Consider the following 23,531-nt stretch of genomic DNA (forward strand, 5'->3'; position numbering starts at 1 on the left):
TCCCTAAAGGAGACCACAAACTTGGAGCGGTTGCTAGTTGGCAGGGCTTGGAGAGGAGCAACACCTTGGCGGTTCGGGTCTCGGGTGTGTGTACCCCATTACTCATGCATCAATTCTCACCTACCACGGCAGCTCATATCCCAGACCTCGCAGAGAACCTAGTGGAGATGCAGAGAGCAGACAGTGCAGAGCGGCAAATGCTGAGGCCACAGAATTTCACAACGCTCATACTGTCTGACACCATGCCCAAATTTGTTTGTGATCACGCATGGTCTTTTGTGGGGAGTGATGCGGTCTATCAAGTGGGATCATTTAACAAGTCTGTTAAATCTGTGGAGATCCGCAACCAATTTTGGATGGCACATAATCTGATGCTACTTCAGTTCTGTAGCTCGCCTAGTTGGTCTAACAGCCCCAGCGACAAAATAACTTTGAGACTGTCATCTGAGTGGATACACATTATGCAGGACAGACTTGGGCTATTGGAGTTCATAGCCATAATGTATGCCATTTGGTATGCAGCCAACGAGAGCCGGCTAGCGTGGAGACTTGGAGTCGGTTGAATATCACCCTCCGTGGTGGATATGCACTTGGTGGGTCATAGCCACGATGAATCTCAGATCTGCATAATATATGACTGTAACTGGACATTATGAAGGTTGTTCTCTCTAGTTATGTGCTTTTATACCTCTTATAACCAGTATCATTGAGATACGCTGCAATAGCTTATTTACCGTTTTGGGAACTTTACTAACTCTGCTGGCTAGTGGGGAAAAAAAAGATCACTGCATAGTTTTAGACTTTGAACTCCCTATATAATTTTCCATATGCTTCTACTACCATTACTTCGTTGTGTAATAGTGTTTACAGGTTGTTATATATAGGACTCTATTATAAACAAAAGAGAGAGAATTTTTTTTTGTTTTTTGTTTTTATTTTGTGTGACAAACTGTAGATTCTCAGTTTCACCACTAGAGGGGAGACAAGAACAAGTTTAGTTGAAGCCAGTCCTATACAGCAGACGTGAGTTTGGTATGTATGTTTATGAGCTGTATGTACCAAGCCACCAATTCTACCACAGGTTTGCAAGCTATTTCATATATGTAGAGGAAACATTTTTGTTTAATTGTTACAGTTAGTTAAATTGTTCATACGCATCTAGAGATTAGAGAAAACTCTAGTTTATTGACCCTTATCTACATTGGTTTTGCCCTTCTGTATTTGTGGCTCCTTTATATTTAGCTCCACCCTCCCCCCCCCCCTTTAAATCTTTGTTTAATTAATAAACAGCGGAACACAAATTCCATAGAATCCTTTTCGTATAATTTTACAATTGTGTGTGGTACTCTATATTTTCTTTATAAGTTGTATATGTCATAGTTATAATTAATATGTTCCAATAGCACCTATAAGGTCCAAAAGGGCCCTTATATTAAAGTAACCTCCCTCTTATTTAGTATTATAGTCTTGTTAGAGGTCCAAAAGTGGCCTTGCTTATGATATGGAGGTAGAAAACTGAGGATATTTCTGCCTTTTATTCTATGTTGCAAGTATCATTTAGACAGTTGGTTGCAATATTGTATTTTATATTAGATATATGTACGTATTTGCCTGCATGTCATTCCATTGCTATGGAATATGCTGTCTGTTTATTTTAGTTATCTAACAATGAAATTGCTGTATGTCTATTTTTTTTTAATCCTCAATAAAAATTATTATAAAAAAAAAAAAAAAAATTCCCGTAAGGCATCAACGTTATCCCTTTTCATATTAATATTGAGGATTTCAGATTTTTGTGCATTAATTAAGAAATTAGAGTGGGCGCTAAATCTTTCAAATTCCTTTAGAAGATGTGGTAAAGTTTTAGTTGGGGAGGTAATTAAGGCTAGCACATTATCTGCATAGAGGGTGAGTTTATGATTATTAGGACTTAATTGAAGACCAGTAATTTTAGGGTTATTCCTAATATGGGAAGCTAGTACTTTCATTGAGATTGCAAATAGAAACAGAGACAGAGGGCAGCCCTGTCTCGTGCCATTCCGGATCTCAAAACTGTCTCATAGTAGTCCATTGGCTCTGACCTTCGCAGTGGGTCATGTATATAAACTAAGTATTCTTTGTATCATTGTAGGCTCAATGCTCAAGGCCGAGAGGCAGCGTTTTAGAAAGTTCCAATCCAACCGGTTGAAAGCTTTTTTGGCATCAGTTGAAATTAAAATTGAGGGCAGTTTTGACCGGTTAGCTTGTTCAATCAATTGTATAACCCTTATAGTGTTGTCCCGTGCTTCCCTTTTCGGGATAAAGCCTGTTTGGTCTACATGGATGATTTGGGGGAGAACTGTGTTGAGACGTTAAGCTAGTACTTTGGCATACAGTTTGAGGTTGGTGTTGAGGAGAGATATGGTCCTATAATTTTCTACTTTAGTGGGGTCTTTATCTGCTTTTGGGATAACCAATATATGGGCTTCTAGGATAAACTTAGACCAAGATTTATTTTTGTCTATAGACTGGAACATTGATGTGAGATGCGGGGCTAAAAGATAACTAAATTGTTTGTAATATTAATTGGTAAAGCCATCTGGCCCAGGCTCTTATGTAAGGGTACGGATTTGATAGCTAAGAGTATTTCCTGGGTATTGATAGGGTCGTCTAGTGCATTAGCCAAAACTTTTGGAAGGACAGGGAGCTTGGCTTCCGATATATATTGTTCATTTGCTAAAGGGGTTGATGCAGAGGGCGGTTCTGGGAGGTTATATAATTTGCTGTAAAATTGCTAAAATTGGTCTGCAATTTGGGAACTACCTATGAATTGACGCCCTGTAGCATGATCAGTTAGTTTGTGTATATAGGAGCCAAGCCTCCACTCCTTGAGGGTTCTAGCTAGGGAAGGTCCTATTTTGTTTGAGTTAGGTATGATTTCTTAAGATAGTGCTTTTTTTTTAGCTTCTCTGTATAACAGTTGATTTAATTTGTTCCTTGCTTGTCTCAGTTTGAGAGCAAGGGTATTATCTTGTGGGTTCGCTTTATGTGATATTTCTATGTTTCTTATAGTCTGTATCGTGGTCGTATAAAATTCCCTGTACTGTTTAGTATGGAGTGCTTTCCCATAAAGTATTTCGGGAGATATCTGATGTATTATTGAGGTTAAAATATTCCTTTATTGTTTCTGCCAGTCGTGTAGTGAGTGTAGGATTCTTTAGTAAAGATTTGTCTAATCTCCAGACAAATGGAGATAAGGGTGTGTCAGTCCACTTCAGGGTGATAGTGACCATAGCATGGTCCAACCAGCTGGTTGGTTCTATGTCCGATTCTCTGGTTAAACTATATATGAGCTGAACTATAAATATATAATCTATGTGGGAATAATTCTTATTGGGGTTAGAGAAGAATGTGTAATATTGCTGTTCTGGGTGTTTAACCTGCCACGTATCAATCAAAACAAGGCTATGAATATAAGAACCCATATCTGAGAGGGTTTTCGGAGTGGTACTACAACGACCTATAGAACAATCCAAGTTTGGCTCAAACCCAAAATAAAATCTTCTGCCAATACTAAAGGCCCTTTTTGGATTTGAAGTATTTTGCGTGTAACTTTTTGGAGAAATTTTGCTTGTTTAGTGTTGGGTGCATAAATGTTGGCCAGCGTTATTGGACTGAGCCACCTGCCCCCTAGGTCTGATTCAACGTCATGTAGCTGGAAGGGCAATGATCTATGAATTAAGATCCCAACTCCTCTTTTCCTGACACCAGACGCAAAATAGCCTGTGGGGAAATCTCTATTGGAGAATTTAGGTGGGCATTCTTTTGGGAAGTGGGTCTCCTGCACAAAGACTATATCAGCCTTTGATTTTCCAAACCAGGCAAGAGCTACTGATTATTTTGTTGATGAATTTAGGCCTTTGGCATTCTGTGAAGCGTGTAGGGGGAACCAAGTAAGATAAATTGGCTAATTATATTACGATAAATAGAATGGAATAAATAAATGAGGTGTTAGGATTTGTGCGTCTGCAGGATGGCATCATGGTTTGGAAAGCATTAGGCTTACCTGGTGTTTGTCTTGTGTGGGGCTTATGATTTCCCAACCGGACCAAGAAAGGAAGGAGAAGAGGAGGACAAATATAGAGGGTAAGTAATAACTAGTGCATCTGGAATGGTAGACAACAAATATGAGTAAATTAACATATAAAACAGTATAAACAATAACATAAACCATTAAATACTCCTAGGAGTAAAGTAGGGAGGGGTAAAAATGGCTGCTACGACTTTTGGTAGCAGGTCGGCTTTAACCATAGCTAGCTAAGGGGAATGTTCAAAACAGCCAATAGGATGAGAGCTACTGAAATCCTATTGGCTGTTCAAATTCTTCCATGTAATGCGAACGCAAGGTTTCTTTGCATTGCACATCACCTGTAATACCAACGCACATTTGCGTGCGCTGGTATTACAAAGTGGCGCACAAATATCGACTTAGCGAAAGCAATATTCTGCTCTCCACTTATAATTTGGCCCTATATCAGCACATTAATTTCCCACTAAGCATCCAGATCTTTGTGAAGACAGACACTCATGTAAGTATACAGCTATTTATTAAAGATTTACAAATAAGAATGAGTAAAAGCAATAATCAAAGGGCACACAGGACCGCATACAAAAAGATTTCTGCTTGGTAATCAGTCAAACTACCGGATGCGTACATCCCACCTCTCTCTATAGACCACTTCACTCGGACATACATTTCACTGATTACATCGGATGCCATCCTTGGAGTCTGTCTTCACTTATATAAAGACCAAAGTCTTCTTTTATTGGTTAATTTAATTTTAACTCCTTTTTTTATTTCTATTTTTTTTTTGCAGTCTGGTATTTTGTGTATTTAAAATGTTATATTTAAAACCATTACCAAGAAAATGTAACCTAATTTCATACTACTTTGTTATATATAAACTGGTTTTTAATATCAATATTTTGACAATTACTAAATTATATTAAAATAAGGACGGAGTTATAAATTGGAAATATTCACTTTATAATTCTGTGCAGTCTTCTTTTGTAGATTTCATTTGGGTTGAGAAAATAACCGAGTCCAACATCGCATTGTCTTAATACTGAAATAAAATAGTTGTGAGGTGTCTGATTTTCTTTCCGCTCTAACAGCGAGACCAGTGGTGCCAGGCAAAGAGAGAGCCAGAGATCAGTTGGTAACTTTAATATGAGTAAAATGAAGATAGGAAAATGACAAAATAAAGAATGACATTGTACACACATACATAAAATTTGACCATACTTTGTGCATAAAAAAATAATGTAAAGCAGATAAGAAAAGTATGTTTGCGAAGTAATATAGAAAAATACTCTAACACCACAGGAGATCACTGTATGCATATTTATAAATAATATTTCATTTTCTCTGCCGTAACATCCAATATTTAGCTGAAAGGACATTTCCACATAAATTGTCTTTTTCTGTATTGACAGTTGGATTCTGTTGATTAAAAAAAATGATAAAACTTTTATCCAAGTGATTTTTTTCCAGTGTTTTAAAACTATTGTTGCAAGAATATTTAAGCGTTTTACCAAGAAATGATAAATGTGTAATTTCAGCCATTGGTCATATATTTGTTTTAAAGATCTTCAGAGTCACATTAATCTGTGAAATTATTTTCTTTCCTTCCATCCTCACTCTTTTTTCTAGAAGGGAATATCATTACTGTTTAGACTTATAGTGCTTTAAGATATTTTCATGACTATATTAATGTATTTACTGGCTCAGGATTGTTCTTCACTTGTAGGATGCTTTCTTTTAAGGAAATAATGGAAACGTATTTAATAATAAATTATGGTAAACTATTTCCACACAATTAAATTAATTAGTAAAATATAGACCACTTTTTGTGATTTTAGGTGCTGTGTTTTTGGAAACGGCATATGTTTTTGCACATTTCTAATACAGCAGATTGTGTAGCATTCAAGTTCTACACACGTACGCAAATAAATTGGTGCATAATTAAACATTATTAAAAAATAACATAACTTTATTTCACAAATAAGTAAAAAATAAAAAAATAGCTAATGATTGCATGTCTGCCTCCAGTATGAAACATATGTCTGTTTATACAAACATATCTCTCCCAAATGTGGAGGGATCGTTAGATTGTTTACAGACAGGGGGAAAAACATTCCTAGAAAACTGTGACATCTTTATCTGTGGGAAACCATTACCAGCCAATATGCTGTCCTTCTGGTGCATTTGTGTTTACTACGGTAGTGAGGAACTAAAGCTTTTCTGGCAGTAAAGGTGAGTTGAGGGTCCTTAAGACTTTGGCATTATATTGTAGATCCTAAAGTACCCCCAACAGTCCAGGTTTTCATTATAACTGAACTAGAGCACATGTGAAATAGAGCAGGATGGTTACTGTTCAGCTGATTTTATTTTACCTGTGCTCTAGTTCAGCTATATTGAAAACCAGGACTGTTGGGGGTACTTGTGTGTGTGTGTGTGTTTTTGTTGTTAGTAATAAAGTTCTTTCTCATAAGAATAAAATTATGTTTGAAGGTGAAACGTGTGATGTTCTTTGTATTTATGGTAAACATGGTAAATCCATATTTTTATATTTTTAGCTTGGAAGAGGAATGTGAGTTTTCACTTTGCACACCTTCTTTACGGGAGACAAATCTCGAACTACACAGGGACATGAAAAAGCTGACTGCAGTGTTTGACAAGCTAAAAACGTATATCAGTCTCCTTGCCTTACCAAGTGAGTATTGCTTTATTAAATAAAAGAACGCTTGTATGTGTAATATCTCTTTCTTTCTTTCTCTCTCTCTCTCTCTCTCTCTCTCTCTCTCTCTCTCTCTCTCTCTCTCTCTCTCTCTCTCTCTCTCTCTCTCTCTCTCTTTCTCTCTGGATCTATATATATATATATATATATATATATATATATATATATATATATATATATATATATATATATATAAAGTATAGAGAGCACTCTCACTTTCAAAGTTCCTTGGTGCCAGGGTGCCAGCAGTTAAGTATACAAGGTAAAGGAAGGCACTCACTGGTCTTTTCATCAAATATTTATTATCAAGCATGACGTTTCGGGGACACACTCCCCTTCCTCAGACAAACCCAAACCAGTGAATAAAGCCAAACCAGAGAATAAAGCCAAACAAACCCCTCCCCCAGTGAAAAATTGCGCCAAAAATGGTTAACATGGTGATCCTCAATAGCAATGAATTTCACATACAACACAAGTGTTAACAGTAAAGCAACAAACCAAAATATCTAATCCTGATTCTGATTGAATCCTAAGGGATATAAATACACTTGCGGTATCAAACATAGTCTATGGCAATGGGTTACTATGTGTCTAATGGTCATCCTAGTACCGTAAAAACGTTAAACTTTCAGATTATTACTAGTCATTGTACCTGTTTCTACTCAGTTTCTGCTCAGTGTTGTCGACCGTTAGAGACAGGACGCACACACCCGGCTCAGTGTGTTGACGTCATAAGCCACCTGGTTGCACAGAGTAGATGGTTGCCATAGCAATGTTGCGCAACCACGCTACTGATACACACACATGAAAAGGATGTCCAGACCTACAGAATGTCTGGGCAGGTGTCACCAATGCTACAGTACATTAAACAAATGTTGCAATAGACCAATACTGTTAACTACGGTACTGAAGTGAATAAGAAGTGTGTGTGGGTGTACAACCCAAGGCAGTCTAACCTTGCAGCTGGACAATACACACTAGCACTTAAAATTAAAAATAAGGAAAAAATAAAATAAAAATATTAATAAATATAAATATAAAAATAAAAGTAAAAATAAAAATGAAATAAATAATAAATAAATAATAAATAAAGATAAAAATAAGTATCAATACCATAGAACATGAATAGAAGGAAAATCAGGACAAGAAAGAAGAAGAAAGACAAGAAAAAAAGAAGGAAAAACAGCAGAAAATGGAGAAAAAGAGGAAGGAAAGGAAAAAGAGACGGAGAGAGTGAAGAGTAACGAATGGATCATCAACTCTCATAGGCCATGCCATGTAAAAGTTTCAAGCTCATCTATCACTGGGTTCTATTCAGTAGAGATTCTGCACGGTCATCCTCTTCAATTGTATGGAGCACTTCAATTACAGGAAGCAGTGCCAGTCCAAGTTCACATTCAATCCCCTCGGACGTATAGTGTTGAGTTTGAAGATCCACTTGGATTCTAGTTGTAATAATTTGTTGTCCCTATCACCACCCCTTGGGGGGATGGGAACATGGTCGATAATCTTAAATCTTAGATCCTGTACACTATGTCCACTGGTGGCAAAATGGTGTGCCACCGGTTGATCACTCCCGTGATTCTTGATGGCTGTCCTAATGGCTGATCTATGGTCGGCCATGCCTGTACGGACATCGTCAACCTTTTTCCCCACATAGAACAAACCACATGGACAGTTAATTAGATAAACCACGTAGGTTGTGGTGCAGGTAAGATAGAATTGGATTTTGTAGCATAAATTTGTATCGGGGTGACGGAATGTAGCCCCAGGGATCATCAAATGACTGGTAGTGCATCCGTTGCAGCAGTAGCATCCTTTCTTGCTAGAAGATAACCAGGTCTTTCTGTCATAGCAATGTTTTGGGTCCGTCACCACAAGTTGGTCCTTCAAGTTCCGGTTTCTCTTGAATCCCACTCTGAGACTTCCCCACTCGCCAAATGGTAGACTGGTATCATCCTTGATGATGTGCCAGTGGGTCCTTAGATACTGTCCTACGTTCTTCGTGTCCGGGCAGTATTTCGTTACGAATGTCATCCTTTTGGTGTTATCTCTCTCATATCTCTTGTTGGGATCATCCTGTTCCCTCATGCATTCCAGGAGATAATCCCATTTGTAGCCCCTTGCCAGGAATTTCTTTGCCATGTCTTGGAGTTGCACTTTCATCACATCAGTGTTGCTGTTGTTTCTGTTTACTCTTGAAATCTGGCCCCGGGGTATGGCCCTGAGTAGAGATGATGGATGGCAGCTGTGTGCGTGTAATACAGAGTTCTTATCTGTAGGTTTCTGGTATAGCGTTGTTTCTACAGTCATGCCCTCTCTAAAGATGCACAAATCAAGAAATTCCACCTTTTCTTCACTACAGCACATTTTAAACTGGATAGGATGATTCAATCCATTTAGTTGGTCAAACCATTTCCGTAGAGATTCACTCGAGCCACCCCACACGATGAACAAGTCATCTATGTAGTGCTGGTATACTCTTACTTCCTCCATCTGGAATACCCTCATGACCTCTTCTTCATAGTGTTCCATGTAGAGGTTCGCAAATGAGGGGGCAACGTTCGAACCCATGCCGGTTCCCTTTATTTGGCAGTAGTACGAATTCTCGAACCTGAAGTAATTCAGCCTGAGACTCAACTCTACAATCTGCAGTAGGTAATGTGCTGGAGGACCCACGTATGGGTATCTGCTCAAAGTTCTTGCTACCATTTTTTATGAACAAAAGTTTTTGAGTTTTACAGTGTATAGTTTACATTTGACAAATAATTCCATCTCTACTATATATTAGGTCATTGAACATGGTTATACATGCCTCATATACAAAAGCACAAATTAAGCATAACAAATTATTATCAGTCATAACCTCTCGAAACCCTATGGAGGAGGGGACCCAGCCAGTAGGAAGAACCATGGTGCCCTATCTTCTTGCTACTATTTTGATGCCCTCTTGTTGCGGTATAACCGTATAGAGGCTATTGACATCTGCCGTCGCCAAAATCCAGTTGTCTTCCATCCTCAGACCCTTCAATTTCTCAATGAGATCCATGGAGTCCCTTACGTACAATCTCATATTTTTGACAAATTGTTGTAGAAAAAAATCAACCAATTGGGATAGCGGGGATGTGATTGAACCCCGAGCAGAGACGATAGGTCTCCCTGGAGGGTGGGATAGGTTCTTATGCACCTTCGGCAGGGTGTACAATATGGGGCATATAGGATATTCAGTTGTCAGGAACCTTCCAATTTTTTCATCTATATAACCTTGCATTACACCCTCCTTAACCAAGGTTTCAATTTCCTTCTGAAACTCCTTGGTTGGGTTTCTTTGTAACGGTTTGTAATTCGTGGTGTCGCTCAGTTGTTCCCTGATCTCGGCTTGATAATATGAATAATTCATGGTTACGGTCGCACCCCCTTTATCCGCTGGGCTGTGGCCAACGTCTTGATTGATACAAATCCTTCTTTTGTCAAGTTATTCCTAAATCTTGGTTTGGGTGCCCCAGCAATTTCCGAATTCACCAGACGTGAGTAGATTTTGATGCTGGTATTGTAGCTCTTAGGATCAAATTTGCTGGCCTTGCGAAATGAGGTGCCTGTTTCAGGGTTCATACTGTTGCTGAAATGTTCTTTGAGTCTCAGTGACCGCTGGAATTTCTGTTGATCGATCCACAAGTCAAAAGGATCATGAGTTTTAGTGGGTACAAAGTTGAGTCCTTTGTTCAGTAATTGAATTTCAGATTCTGTCAAGACTCGATCACTGATGTTAATAATCAGGTGCCAAGCCCATCAGTGACATTGCTACATTCTTACCTCATAGGATTGAGGTTACTGGAAGTAAGTGCACATCTAAAGGGGGAGAGATTGATGAAGATTTAAATACAGATTTCATTCTTCCATCTTTTGGGACTGTGCATCACATTGTTTATTTTACCATATATTTATATCACCATTTTTAGATTTGCTCTTTATGGTATAACTGTCTACAGGTTTACAGTTTCTTTGCCTGCCTTTATTAACTTTTAAATAGAGTGTATTAGCTGTTTTACTTTGCGCAATCCACAATCTTGTTTTTTACATTTTATTTTAGAGGTGTGAAGGGACTCCTCTATATCTTAGCGATTGGCTGTAATTTTTTCACAGCTAGATTATTGTATAGAGGTGCCTTACATACTTTTGGCACTTTAATTACTTTACATTAGCGCTATAGGGTGAGTTAGGGGATTCTGTTCCCTCTCTCACTATCCTTTTGTTTTTTATATATATATATATATATATATATATATATATATATATATATATATATATATATATATATATATATATATATATATATATATATGTGTGTGTGTGTGTATATATATATATATATATATATATATATATATACAGTATCCCACAAAAGTGAGTACACCCCTCACATTTTTATAAATATTTTATTATATCTTTTCATGTCACAACACTGAAGAAACGACACATTGCTACAATGTAAAGTAGTGAGTGTACAGCCTGTATAACAGTTTACATTTGCTCTCCCCTCAACACACAGCCATTAATGTCTAAATCTTTGGCAACAAAAGAAAGTACACCCCTAAGTGGAAATGTCCAAATTGGGCCCAATAAGCAATTTTCCCTCCCGGTATCATGTGAGTTGTTAGTGTTACAAGGTCTCAGATGTGAATGGGGAGCAGGTGTGTTAAATTTGGGTCAAAAACAGGCTTTTCCTTATCAGAAAATATTTTTTGATTTCTATTATAAATCTAGGGAACAACAAGTAGGTTTTCCCAATGTGTACAGGAAATGTTGCTCATGCATATATACAATAATACTAACACACACGGAAAGGGTTAAAAGAGGATAACCATATTCCAAAAGTATGCATAAAGAGCACTCTAGGCCCTGACTGAAAGGTGATTTTCCAAGAATAGGATAAATAAAATATAACTTTTATTGTTGAATTAAAAAAACAAACATAGTTGGTTAAATGACATACAAATTAAAAATTCCCCCGGTATAGATACCAGATGTACAGAATAAATGAGATCACTAGTAAAAAGGTTCTGCCTAAATCAATTCATGTATAGACTGTGATCTCAGCGATAATATTATAATACTCCACACACGCCTTTTTAATAAGAGAAAAAATATATTATTATTACTCAAACTGTATAGTTAGTGAAGTAATGAAGTTCACAAAACTGCTACAGACGATGTGAAAAATTCATATAAATGAGGTATGAATGTGATTCGTACCTGTCATGCTGTTATGTGAAAGTAGCGTGAGTGCTTCAGCTTTGGATCCACAGGGGATATGTATATAATGGTTAATACATTGTTGGTCTGTCATAACCCAATATATAATTCTCAATAAGTAAATTATAGGTGGTTTATTTATCCTATTCTTGGAAAATCACCTTTCAGTCAGGGCCTAGAGTGCTCTTTATGCATAGTTTTGGATTATGGTTATCCTCTTTTAACCATTTCCTTGTGTGTTAAATTTGATGTTATCGCTCTCACACTCTCTCATACTTGTCACTGAAAGTTCAACATGGCACCTCATTGCAAAGAAATGAGGATCTGAAAAAAAGAATTGTTGCTCTACATAAAGATGGCATAGGCTATAAGAAAAGACCCTGAATCTAAGCTGCAGCACGGTGGGCAAGACCATACAGCGGTTTCACAGGCCAGGTTCCACTCAGAACAGGCCTCGCCATGGTTGAACAAACAAGTTGAGTGCACATGCTCAGTGTCATGTCCAGAGGTTTTCTTTGGGAAATAGACGTGTGAGTGCTGCTAGCAATGCTGCAGAGGCTGAAGGGTGGGGGGTCAGCCTGTCAGTGCTCAGATCATACGTCGCACACTGCATCACATTGGTCTGCAAGGCTGTCGTCCCAGAAGGAAGCCTCTTCTAAAGATGATGCACAAGAAAGCCTGCAAACAGTTTGCTGAATACAAGCAGACTAAGGACATGGATTACTAGAACCATGCCCTGTGGTCCGGTGAGACCAAGATAAACTTATTTGTTTCAGATAGTGTCAAGCGTGTGTGGCGGCAACCAGGTGACAAATACAAACAAGTGTGTCTTGCCTACAGTCAAGCATGGTGGTGGGAGTGTCATGGTCTGGGCCTGCATGAGTGCTGCCGGCACTGGGGAGCTACAGTTAATTGAGGGAACCATGAATGTCAACATGTACTGTGGCATACTGAAGCAGAGCATGATCCCCTTCCTTCGTAGACTGGGCCGCAGGGCAGTATTCCAACATAATAATGACCCTAAACACACCTCCAAGACGACCACTGCCTTGCCAAAGAAGCTGAGGGTAAAGGTGATGGACTGGTCAAGCATGTCTCCAGACCTAAACACTATTGAGCATCTGTGGGGCATCCTCAAACGGAAGGTGGGGAAGTGCAAGGTCTCTAACATCCACCAGCTCTGTGATGTCGTCATGGAAGAGTGGAAGAGGACTCCAGTGGCAACCTGGGAAGCTCTGGTGAACTCAATGCCAAGAGGGTTAAGGCAGTGCTGGAAAATAAGGTTGGCCCCACAAAATATTGACACTTTGGGCCCAATTTGGATATTTCCACTTAGGGGTGTACTCACTTTTGTTGACAACAGTTTAGACATTAATGGCTGTGTGTTGAGTTATTTTGAGGGGACAGCAAATTTACACTGTTATACAGGCTGTACACTCACTACTTTGCATTGTAGGTAAGTGTAATTTCTGCAGTGTTTTCACATGAAAAGATAAAATATTTATAAAAATGTGAGGGGTGTACTCACTTTTGTGGTATACTGCGTATATATATATATATATATATATATATATATATAGATATAGATATAGATATATCTATATATCTAATAGTATGTGGACACCTGATCATCACACCTATATGAGATTATTGAACATCAAATTCCAGAACTATGGGCATAAATATGAAGTTGCCCCCACTACCTTTGCGACTAGTACAGCTGCCACACTTCTGGGACGGCTAACTACAAGTTTTTGGAGTGTGTCAGTGGGAACTTGTGCTTATTCACCCAAAAGAGCATTTGTGAGGTCAGCCACTAATGTTGACTGAGAAGATCTGGATCACAGGTGTGTGTTGTGCAACTTGAGTTCCTCCACACCAAACTCATCAAACTACGTCTTCATGTGCTTTATGCACTTGCGGCACTGTCATACTAGAATAAAACCCAATAGTCTAAAATATATATTTGTATCATGTAGTATTATGATGACTCTTCAGTGAAACTAAGGGACTTAGCCCGAAACACAGCCCCAGACCAAACTTAACAGTAGGCACTTTTCATTACCATAGGTATCATTCTCCTGGCATCCACCATACCCAGATTCTTTCCTCAGTCTGCCAGATCGTGAAGAGTGATTTAAAAATCCAGAGAACACTTTCCTCTGCTCTAGAGCCCAGTGGCATCATGCTTTACACTGCCCCAGCTGACGCTTGGCATTATGCATGTTGAAGTGAGACTTGTGTACAGGTGATTGGCTATGGAAACCCATTTCATGAAGCTCACGATCCTCAGTTATTGTGCTGATATTGCTTCTAGAGGCAGTTTGAAAATGAGTGATGCAACATATTTTTACATGCTACACGATTCCGCACTTGAGGGTCTCACTCTGTGTAGTCTGCCACTTCAGAGCTGTGGATCCTTTATTTGTATCTCAGTTTCTTTCATAAATATGGTAAGAGTCTATACTCCATTACTTCCCTACCAATAGGAGGAGGCAAAGATTCCCAAACCCCAAGAGCTCTGTATAACCCCTCCCACCTCTATGGTAGTTAGCCTTATCTTTGCCTTCCCTGGAGGAAGGTGAATAATTGGGATGTGCAAATATTTTTTTCATTGAAAGGGGTTCTCAGGCTGAGTTGAGGCCCTTTTCCCTTCAGAGTGCAGCGTTTGTCAACAGGGAAGTTTGAGGAGTTTGGTGTGTGCCTTATTTTCTTCTTAAATGGGAAAAATCCGCAGCTGCATTCATTACTTTTTGGGAATTCAGAACCTGGCCACCAGGAGTAGGCAAAGACACCACAGCCAACAGCTTAAATACCTTCCCCACTTCCCTCATCCCCCAGTCATTCTTTGCCTTTCGTCACAGGTGGTTGGCAGAGAAGTATCAGAAGTTTGAAGATAGTCTCTTATGGAGGGTAGTACTCTTCGAAATGGGACTGGAGTTTTAAGTAATCCTATCAGCCTCTCAGTGAATGCATGGATGAAAGTTAGAGTCCGTAGATGCAGGGGATGTCATCTCTGCGAAACCGTCCCGACTCATGTTAACAGCTTCTTGGCAAACGGCATTGACGAGTTTCGCTGCCTGCCTTTATTCACTCAAGTACATGTCAGAAGCGATGCTACTCTCTGTCACACTTGAAGGACCATGTTCCTGTTCCACGGCGTAGATTCCGGTAAGATCATTTAATTTATTTCAATATGGGAATGTAATGTTAACGAAAGAAGTCGGGGTCCCAGTAGTACTCCTTTTATCTTATGGAATTAAGGGTTAATATCTCCTGTGGGGGGTTATTGAACAGGGGGGACTTTAATCATGTTTGCTATGTGATTTTGTCTGCTATTGTGTAGTGATACACAATAGCAGGCAAAGAGTATGAAATGGCCAGGGTTATCCATGCCCATCAGTTTTGACCCGATTGCCATTCTAGAGAACTCTCTTTCCCTGAGGATTCTATGTCCCAAAGAGGCGCATGTCCCAGACCCTTCCTTTTCTACGCAAGCAGGTGTCTCTAGGGCCGTTACTCCTTCTCCAGAAGGTGGCTTGTTTCCTCCAGAGGTTACAGCATGGTTCCGCATGGCCATATCTATGGCGCTGGTGCATTTATATCTTCCTAGAGAAGTGTTTTTAAGATACTGTCCGTGTTCTGTTAACCGGGGTTTGTCGGGCGCGGGATCGCCTGAGTCAGTTAGACCTTCTGGGGAAGCTATGGCCTCTGAGGCTTGAGGGGCCCCACCCTCGGGGCCAGGATCGTCCATTGATCTGGCGGGGTAACATTTTGCCTTCTGTTATAGACTGGCACGTCTTGGTTTCCTACTAAGACATGTTTTAGCGGTGCTGGAAGATACCAGTCCTACTCGGCCAAGGGATCCTCGGTCTGCGGTGCCGGATGGTTGGCTGGGTTAGACGTGTAGGGATGAAGACAATCTCTTTAACGTCTCCGTTTTTCTTTTCTTTGAGTATCTGTTCCAGTTCTGAGCTTGGGAGGATGGGGCCTCTAATCGGCTGGTCCGGTTGGCGTGCTGTATTTCTTGGGCGTTCACCTTCGGGTGCTGCCTAAATTTTATTTAAATCCAGATAGGATATATTTGATTTGTTTTAAGAAGCTCATGTCTGCTATAATTTTCCATTTGGGAACATTTCTTCTCGGGAACTGATACTTGCGATTTTGTGGTCGCGTGCGCACTTCTTTGGAAGCTGCACGTTTTATATATCAGAACTAAGTTTTGATTATAGTTTATCGATCCCTTTGGGGCTTCGCTTTTTCTTGGACCTTGGACAGTTCAGGTGTTCCTTGTACCAGGCAGGTACTGGTCGGGCGCTAGCTGCTGTTCCTTAGGGTTCATGTCACCCCCGGGGTGCCGGTTATCCTGTCGGGTATTGAATCGTTCACTTGTTGAAGTGTTCGTTTGTTGTTTACTTATCCATTAATTGAGGAGGTGTTTCGTTTTCTTATACGTCAACTTGCTTCTCGATGAACAGAGTGTCGGAGGGATTGTATAGGTCCTCTGCCGTCCCTTATGTGATGATCCGTCTACGATTTCTTGTGGGTCCTGCAGGTTGTTGTTTTTTGCCTCGGTTCTCCATTCCCAAAGGGTTTTGGAGGTCAGGATGACCGCGGGACAGTTGGGGTACCAGTTTGTATAACGATTTTCGTTTCAATCTTGGTATTTTCCGGGTGTCTGTTTTTCTTGTGACCTAGTCGCAGGTACTCCATGAGGTTGCGGGAACTGGTTCTCCTTTCTTGAGTGGTCTGGTTATCTGAATCCGGGAGTTCGGGTATGTACGTCTCCCCCTTTTTTCAGTTTCTCGCACACTTTCATAAGTTGGAGAGCTGGGGTTGGTTTTGTTCCCTTTTTTTCTTGACAACCACCTCTGTTCCACTTCTCAGCAGGATTTCTTGGGTTGTCTGTTATTTCTGGTACAGGTTTTTCTGGGAGGCTGATCCTGTGAGGATCTGTGACTTCCATCTAAGGGGCATATTACGCTCGCCGGTGTAGCCTAGTGGGTCACCTAGTTGCCCACATGGTTAGGGTGGCGTGTTGAATCCCACTACTGTGGTATGTCTCCATTTTTTAAAGAACCTGTCTCTGGTAAACCCTGGGGTCCTTGGACTTGGAGTTGCTCTAGAAAATCTGGGAGCTCTTGGTTTCTGGGGTTGTAAGCGGAGGATCCAGGGTTCTGCTCCACCTACGGGTGCGAATTGCCATCTCTGGGGCCTGTCTAGATGTCTTCTATGATATTGGTCTGAGTATCTTGCTAGCGTTCAATGTTCAAGGCCACGGGGGTGTGGAATGCTCTACCTAGAATGCCCTTCTCCATATGAGGCAACATGGTGGTATCTCAGAGCATACAGCCTGTTCCTGGTTTCGAGGGGTCTGACCTAGGGCCATGTCTCTTGTCTGAGTTTTTGGGGTCCGGGTCGCTGCACTCGGTCCTGGGCGGTTTAGTTTCAAGCTTTAGGGTTTAGAATGTCTGCTTTTCCCTTGGAGGGTTGGTTTTATATCTCATGGGAGATTTGGTATCGGCCTGAAAGTTAGTTTGCTGCCTTCAGGTGGATCTGCGTTTGTCGCCAGGGGCAACTTTTGCATTAAGGTTGAGCCAGCTGTAGTAGCCTGATGTTTAGCTTTTGCTGTCTAGCAAGTGGATGGTTTGCAGTTTGAAACTAGCGGCATCTACTTGCACCTGGTCGGTGTGCCTGCAAGCCTTATATCGTGGCAGTTGCTAGTAATTGTTCAGAATGGTTCTTAAATAGGTTGGTTCCTCTTAGGACCTCCGTTCTTCTTGAGGGGAGTTTGGGTCTGTCCCTTAGAGGGGAGGTCGGAGATCTGTTTGCTCTCTTGGATCTGACCGTGTACTTGCTCTTGACCCTGCTATCCTCCCGGGGGGGGGGGGGGGTGTTCACAGGTGTTCCTTTCTCAACTGGTTGCATTGCTGCTGGTGTTGGATGTCTCTGAGGGCTGGATTTCCTGGCGGGAGTTTCCATTGATAATTCGGCAGTCTCTGTGGAATGGGGTCCCTTGAAGACTTAGGGTCAGCTTGCTGCCCTGGTGCTGGAACTAGCAAGTTCTGTCAGTTGTGTTCTGTGTTTCACAGTGAGCTCTTTTTCCTTGGGACAGTTAGTTTTCCATCCTGACGGTGGGCTCCAGGTTTTCCTTCGGTCCTGATATGGTTTTCCTACCTATTCTTGTCTTTTGCCTCCTCCTTTTGGGTCTACAGTTAACTCCTCTGCTGATATGTTTTCAGTACAGGACTGGTTTTCCTGCTATATCATATATAAGTTGCTCTCTTGAGTTAAACCTCTTTTGTATTATACATCAGATTTTAAATCCGTTTTTTTTTTCTTCTGGCTACTCGTGTGCTTGTGGATGCATTTGTGGGGGCACCTGGGTGCGTGCTTAGGGGTGTGCACTCACAAGTGCGTATGCGTGCCTGCATGGGGTACTTGTTTGTCACTTTTTTGTTACTTTTAAATTGCCATTTGTTTGGGCGCTTCCAGCTATAGCTGTAATTCCAAGAGAGAATATTGTATACTCATTCCCTAAGCGTTCATTTGTTATTTGGGGTTCTTTCTCTGTGTTTTTCACTATAGAATCCTCTGAATCTCTCTCCCATCCTCCTTTGGAAACTGAAATTGCTGAACACCTTTCTACCAATATTATGTGTGTTTGTTGTAAACAGGCTGAGGTATCCCCTTCTTAATATTTATGTAATACCTGTTTTAACCCCTTGGCAACCAAGGATTTGTCAGGCATGTCCTACAAAGGGTGTCAGTTAAGGACCAAGGACGTGCCTGACACATCCTCGGGTAATCTGAGCACTGGATACCCCAAGTTTAATATTTTAGGTTGTTTCTTTTAAAAAATATATACATGTGAAGGGTTATTCGGGGATTCCTGACAGATATCAGTGTTACAATGTAACTATCGCTAACTTTGAGAACAAAAAAATGGTTTGGAAATAGCAAAGTGCTTCTTGTACTTATTGCCCTATAACTTGCAAAAAAAAGCAAAGAACATATAAACATTGGGTACTTCTAAACTCGGGACAAAATTTAGAAACTATTTAGCATGGGTGTAGATGTGCAACAGATTTTGGGGGTCAAATTTTGAAAAAGTGTGTTTTTTTTCCATTTTTTTTATCATTTTTTTATAGAAATTTATAAGATATGATATAAATAATGGTATCTTTAGAAAGTCCATTTAATGGCGAGAAAAACTGTATAATATATGTGTGGGTAAAGTAAATGAGTTAGAGGAAAATTACAGCTAAACACAAACACTGCAGAAATGTAAAAATACCCCATCTCCTTAACTGTAAGAAAATTGAAAAGTGCTGTGGTCACTAAGGGGTTAATGTTTTGAGGCATTTTAACGCTACACTTGCTTCCATGGGTATTATTGCTCCTTCTGGCATTAAAGAGTTTATTAAGGCTACAGTGTCTGAAATGTTGGCAGTTATTTTGCTTTCAAATAAGCTTAAAACGGTCAGTACAATATATGCCTTCTACTAGTAGCAATATTCCTTTGTTCTCATGAGGCTAATGAATCTTTTGAAGGTAAGTTTTTTTTTTTCTGATTATCAGGGGCTTAGGCTTTTCTTCAATCAGTCCTGGATCTGGAATCCATTGGTGTGATAGTTCTTGTTCCTCTGCTGGAATAGGGAAAGGGATTTTATTAAAATCTCTTTATTTTTCCTAAGAAGGAGGGAACGTTCAGAACAGTTTTGGATCTTAAGGCTTGAAACAAGTTTATCAGTGTTCCAACTTTCAAAATGGAGACTATTCGGTCTATTCTGCCTTTTCTTCAGCAAGGGCAGTTTGTGCCCACAATAGATTTAAAGGATGCTTATCTCCATATTTCGATTCACAAAGATCACTTTCAGTTTCTGAGGTTTGCTTTCCTAGACAAGCATTTCCTTCTTAATATAAGGAGAGTCCACTGCATCATTCCTTACTGTTGGGAAATACTGAACCTGGCCACCAGGAGGAGGCAAAGACACCCCAGCCAAAGGCTTAAATACCTCTCCCACTTCCCCATCCCCCAGTCATTCTTTGCCTTTCATCACAGGAGGATGGCAGAGAAGTGTCAGAAGATTCAGAGTCGTTCCTTAGGAAGGGTATCTGCCCTTCGATATGGGTTTTAAGTAGTCTTGTCAGCCTCTCAGTGAGAGCATTGACGAAAGTTAGAGTCTGGAGATGCCGGGAGAGTCTTTCTGCAAACCCACCCAGACTGCCTGCTAACTCCTAAGCAATCAGTGTTGACGAGTTTCACTGCCTGCTTGTTTTCTTTCTCAAGTCCATGTCAGGAGCGAGGCTGTGTTTCTTTTCCACAGCATGGATTCTGGTAACATCGTTTCAATGGGTTAATAGCTCCTGAGGGGGATTATTGAACAGTGGGGATTAATCAAATGTGATGATTTGATTTTATGCTGCTTTATGTGTGAGATTTTATCGGGCTCATAGACCTGCTTGAACGCACAGGTTTTTATTTTCAATTTGAGTCCTGCGCAGCTTGAACCTTGGCGCCCTTTTTCTCATTGCAGGGGCGGTCCTGCCTTGCGCACCATGTGACCGGGAGTGGTTTCGCTTTCATTTCCTCTTGACCAAGCTAGCTGTCGGAGAAGACACTATTTCTCTGTATTGTCTGGGTCTAGGAGGTGGTGAGTGCCCCAGCCATTGGGAGTATAAAGGTGCAGTTTTTGAGAAATAAAGATTGTTTATTTTCTGTGTCCTGCTGTTATTTGCTTAATCTATGGAGGATTCTGACATATTAGAGGGTACTTTCTCTGTTCCAAATAGTAATACCTGTTTATATTGCGAAGAGGCTTTGGTATGCCCGCCCTCTCAGTTATGTTCCACATGCCTTCACAACGGTATTAGTTCAAAGAAGGTTAACCCTTTTAGTTCCACTGAGCCGTCCACCTCTGAGGACTCGCCGTCCCGTGAGGTGCATACCCAACAGTCATCTCCTTCTATGCATGCAGCTTCCCGTTGCACGCTTAATCCTCCATCTGGAGGGCGCCCTTTACTGCCAGATTTTACCGTGCAGTTACAAACGGCGGTGTCTGTGGCCCTCAGTGCTTTACCTCGCCCTGCTAAACGCAAGCGAAATGTTAAACATAGCTCTCCTGCCCCCGGGTCATCATGTAATTTATTGGATTTTACTGCTAGGTCTCAGTTATCTGTGGATGAGTTGCACTCTGAGGCTTCATAGGATGAACTTTCTGGGACGGAGTCTGCTGCCTCTAAGCCTCCTGCTGCGGAGGAACCAACCTTTAGATTTAAGATTGAACACCTACATTTTCTTCTAAAGAAAGTCCTGTCTACATTAGAGGTTCCAGAGGCCAAGCTGCCTGATGAACCTTTGATTACTAAATTAGACAGAGTTTACGAGGACAGGGTAGTGCCTTTAACTTTTTCTGTGCCTGTAAAGATGGCAAACATTATTAAAAACGAATGGGACAAAAATGGATCTTCCTTTTCCCCTTCGTCTTCCTTTCAAAAATGATTCCCGGACTCTCAATTGGAGTTGTGGGGTTCCGTCCCTAAGGTGGATGGTGCTATCCCCATGCTTGCCAAACAACTACTATCCCGCTTGAATATAGCTTGTTGTTCAGAGAGCCGATGTATAAAAAGAAAACTCCTTATTGGATTTAATCGAGTTGTAGGGTCCCCTCAACGTTATCCAGGAAAGTATTAAGGCCTTGAGAATTGCTAATTTCTCTTAAATGGTGTATCCAGTCCACGGATTCATCCTTACTTGTGGGATATTCTCAATCCCTACAGGAAGTAGCAAAGAGAGCACACAGCAAAGCTGTCCATATAGCTCCCCTCAGGCTCCGCCCCCCCAGTCATTCTCTTTGCCGCTCTAACAAGTAGCATCTCCACGGGAGGGTAAAGAGTATGTGGTGTTAGATTTGTAGTTTTTTATTTCTTCAATCAAGAGTTTATTTTAAAATAGTGCCGGTTTGTACTATTTACTCTGAGGCAGAAAGTGATGAAGATTTCTGCTGAGAGGAAAAAGATTTTAGCATGTTGTAACTAAAATCCATTGCTGTTCCCACGCAGGACTGTTGAGTACCGGAGAACTTCAGTTGGGGGGAACAGTTTGCAGGCTTAAACTGCTTAAGGTATGCTCAGTCATTTTTTTCTAACAAGACCTGGTAATGCTAGAAGACTGATAGAAATCCCCATGTGGGAAGGTAAGCCATTTTCTGAGACGCAGTATAGAAGGATGGCTTCTGTGAAGGGCTTAGATACTGGTAGACACTGTGATGGGCTAAATCGATTATTTTATTAGTGTAATCTTACATTTATCAAGCGTTTTTAGACACTTTTTTTTTTTTTTATTACGCCTGGCATATTGTAGGACTCCTAATCTGACTCAGGAAGGCCCCATAACTCCGGAATGAAGAGGGAGGGGGCCTCATTTTCGCGCCTCAGTTGCGCAGTTGTTTTGCATCATGCAGCTTCACGTGTAGAGTCCTGAGAGTACAGGAGGACTTCAGTGAGGCTTATGTTCTTCTGCAAATAACACAAAAGGAAGGTAGGGCCTTCCTTTTGTGTTATTAACACACTACAGCAAAGACTGTGGCACCGTGCTGTAGTGTGTTAAACCGGTAGTTTACTTAAATTTGCTCCGGTTTGGGCAATAAGGGGTTAATTGATTTGAAAATTTGTGTGCAATCATTTCAAAGCATTGGGATCATGTGGTGAAAATTTCATAAAGATCGGATGTTTTTTGGTGATTTGGTAAAAAAGTGTGTGCTTTTTATTATTTAAAGACACAGTAACGTTTTTTCAATAAGTGACTTTTACTGTATTGTAGTTCTGTCTAAGTCTGTCAAACATGTCTGAGCCTTCAGATAGACCTTGTTCTTTGTTTAAAAGCCATGGTGGTACCCCCATTGCATTTGTGTTTAAAGTGTGCTAAAACATCTAAGCATTTTAAAGACCATGCAGTGACACTTAAAAATGTAGCCCAAGATGATTCTTTAACGGAAGGTAATGAGGATAGTCCTTCTTCCTCTCCCCATGTGTCGACACCAGTTACGCCCGCACAAGCGATGCCTAGTACCTAGCGCATTGGCCCCTATTACTTTACAACAGTTAGCAGCAGTAATGGATAATTCCCTTGCAGCATTTTTATCCAAACTGACAGTTTTTCCAAGAAAGTGCTATAGCTCAGTTTTAAATACAGAGGATGAGCAATCAGAAGCTTTGGATGATTTATCTGTAGTACCCTCACAACACTCAGAGGTAGCAGTGAGGGACGGTCTGTCTGAGGGAGAAATTTCTGACACAGGAAAAGTTTCTCAGCGGGCAGAGTCAGATTCCTTAGCATTTAAATTTAAGCTGGAACACCTCCGCGTCCTGCTTAAGGAGGTTTTAGCTACGCTGGATGATTGTGACCCCATGGTTGTCCCAGAAAAACTGTGTAAAATGGACAGGTTTTTAGAGGTCCCTGTATACACTGAGGCATTTCCGATCCCAAAGAGGGTG

At 40.6% G+C, this 23,531-nt stretch overlaps 1 protein-coding gene across 1 annotated transcript in view; it reads left to right on the top strand.

Moving 5' to 3' along the window:
- The window catches only part of PPP1R21 (protein phosphatase 1 regulatory subunit 21), a 557,069-nt gene that overhangs the window by 249,543 nt on the left and 283,995 nt on the right, over nt 1-23,531 (top strand). The window contains exon 12 of the mRNA XM_053712717.1: nt 6,619-6,755. Within this exon, the coding sequence (XP_053568692.1) occupies nt 6,619-6,755 (137 nt within the window). The remainder of the gene's footprint in view (nt 1-6,618; nt 6,756-23,531) is intronic.

The sequence above is a fragment of the Bombina bombina genome, chromosome 4 (genome assembly GCF_027579735.1).
Source record: "Bombina bombina isolate aBomBom1 chromosome 4, aBomBom1.pri, whole genome shotgun sequence".
NCBI classification, from domain to species: domain Eukaryota; kingdom Metazoa; phylum Chordata; class Amphibia; order Anura; family Bombinatoridae; genus Bombina; species Bombina bombina.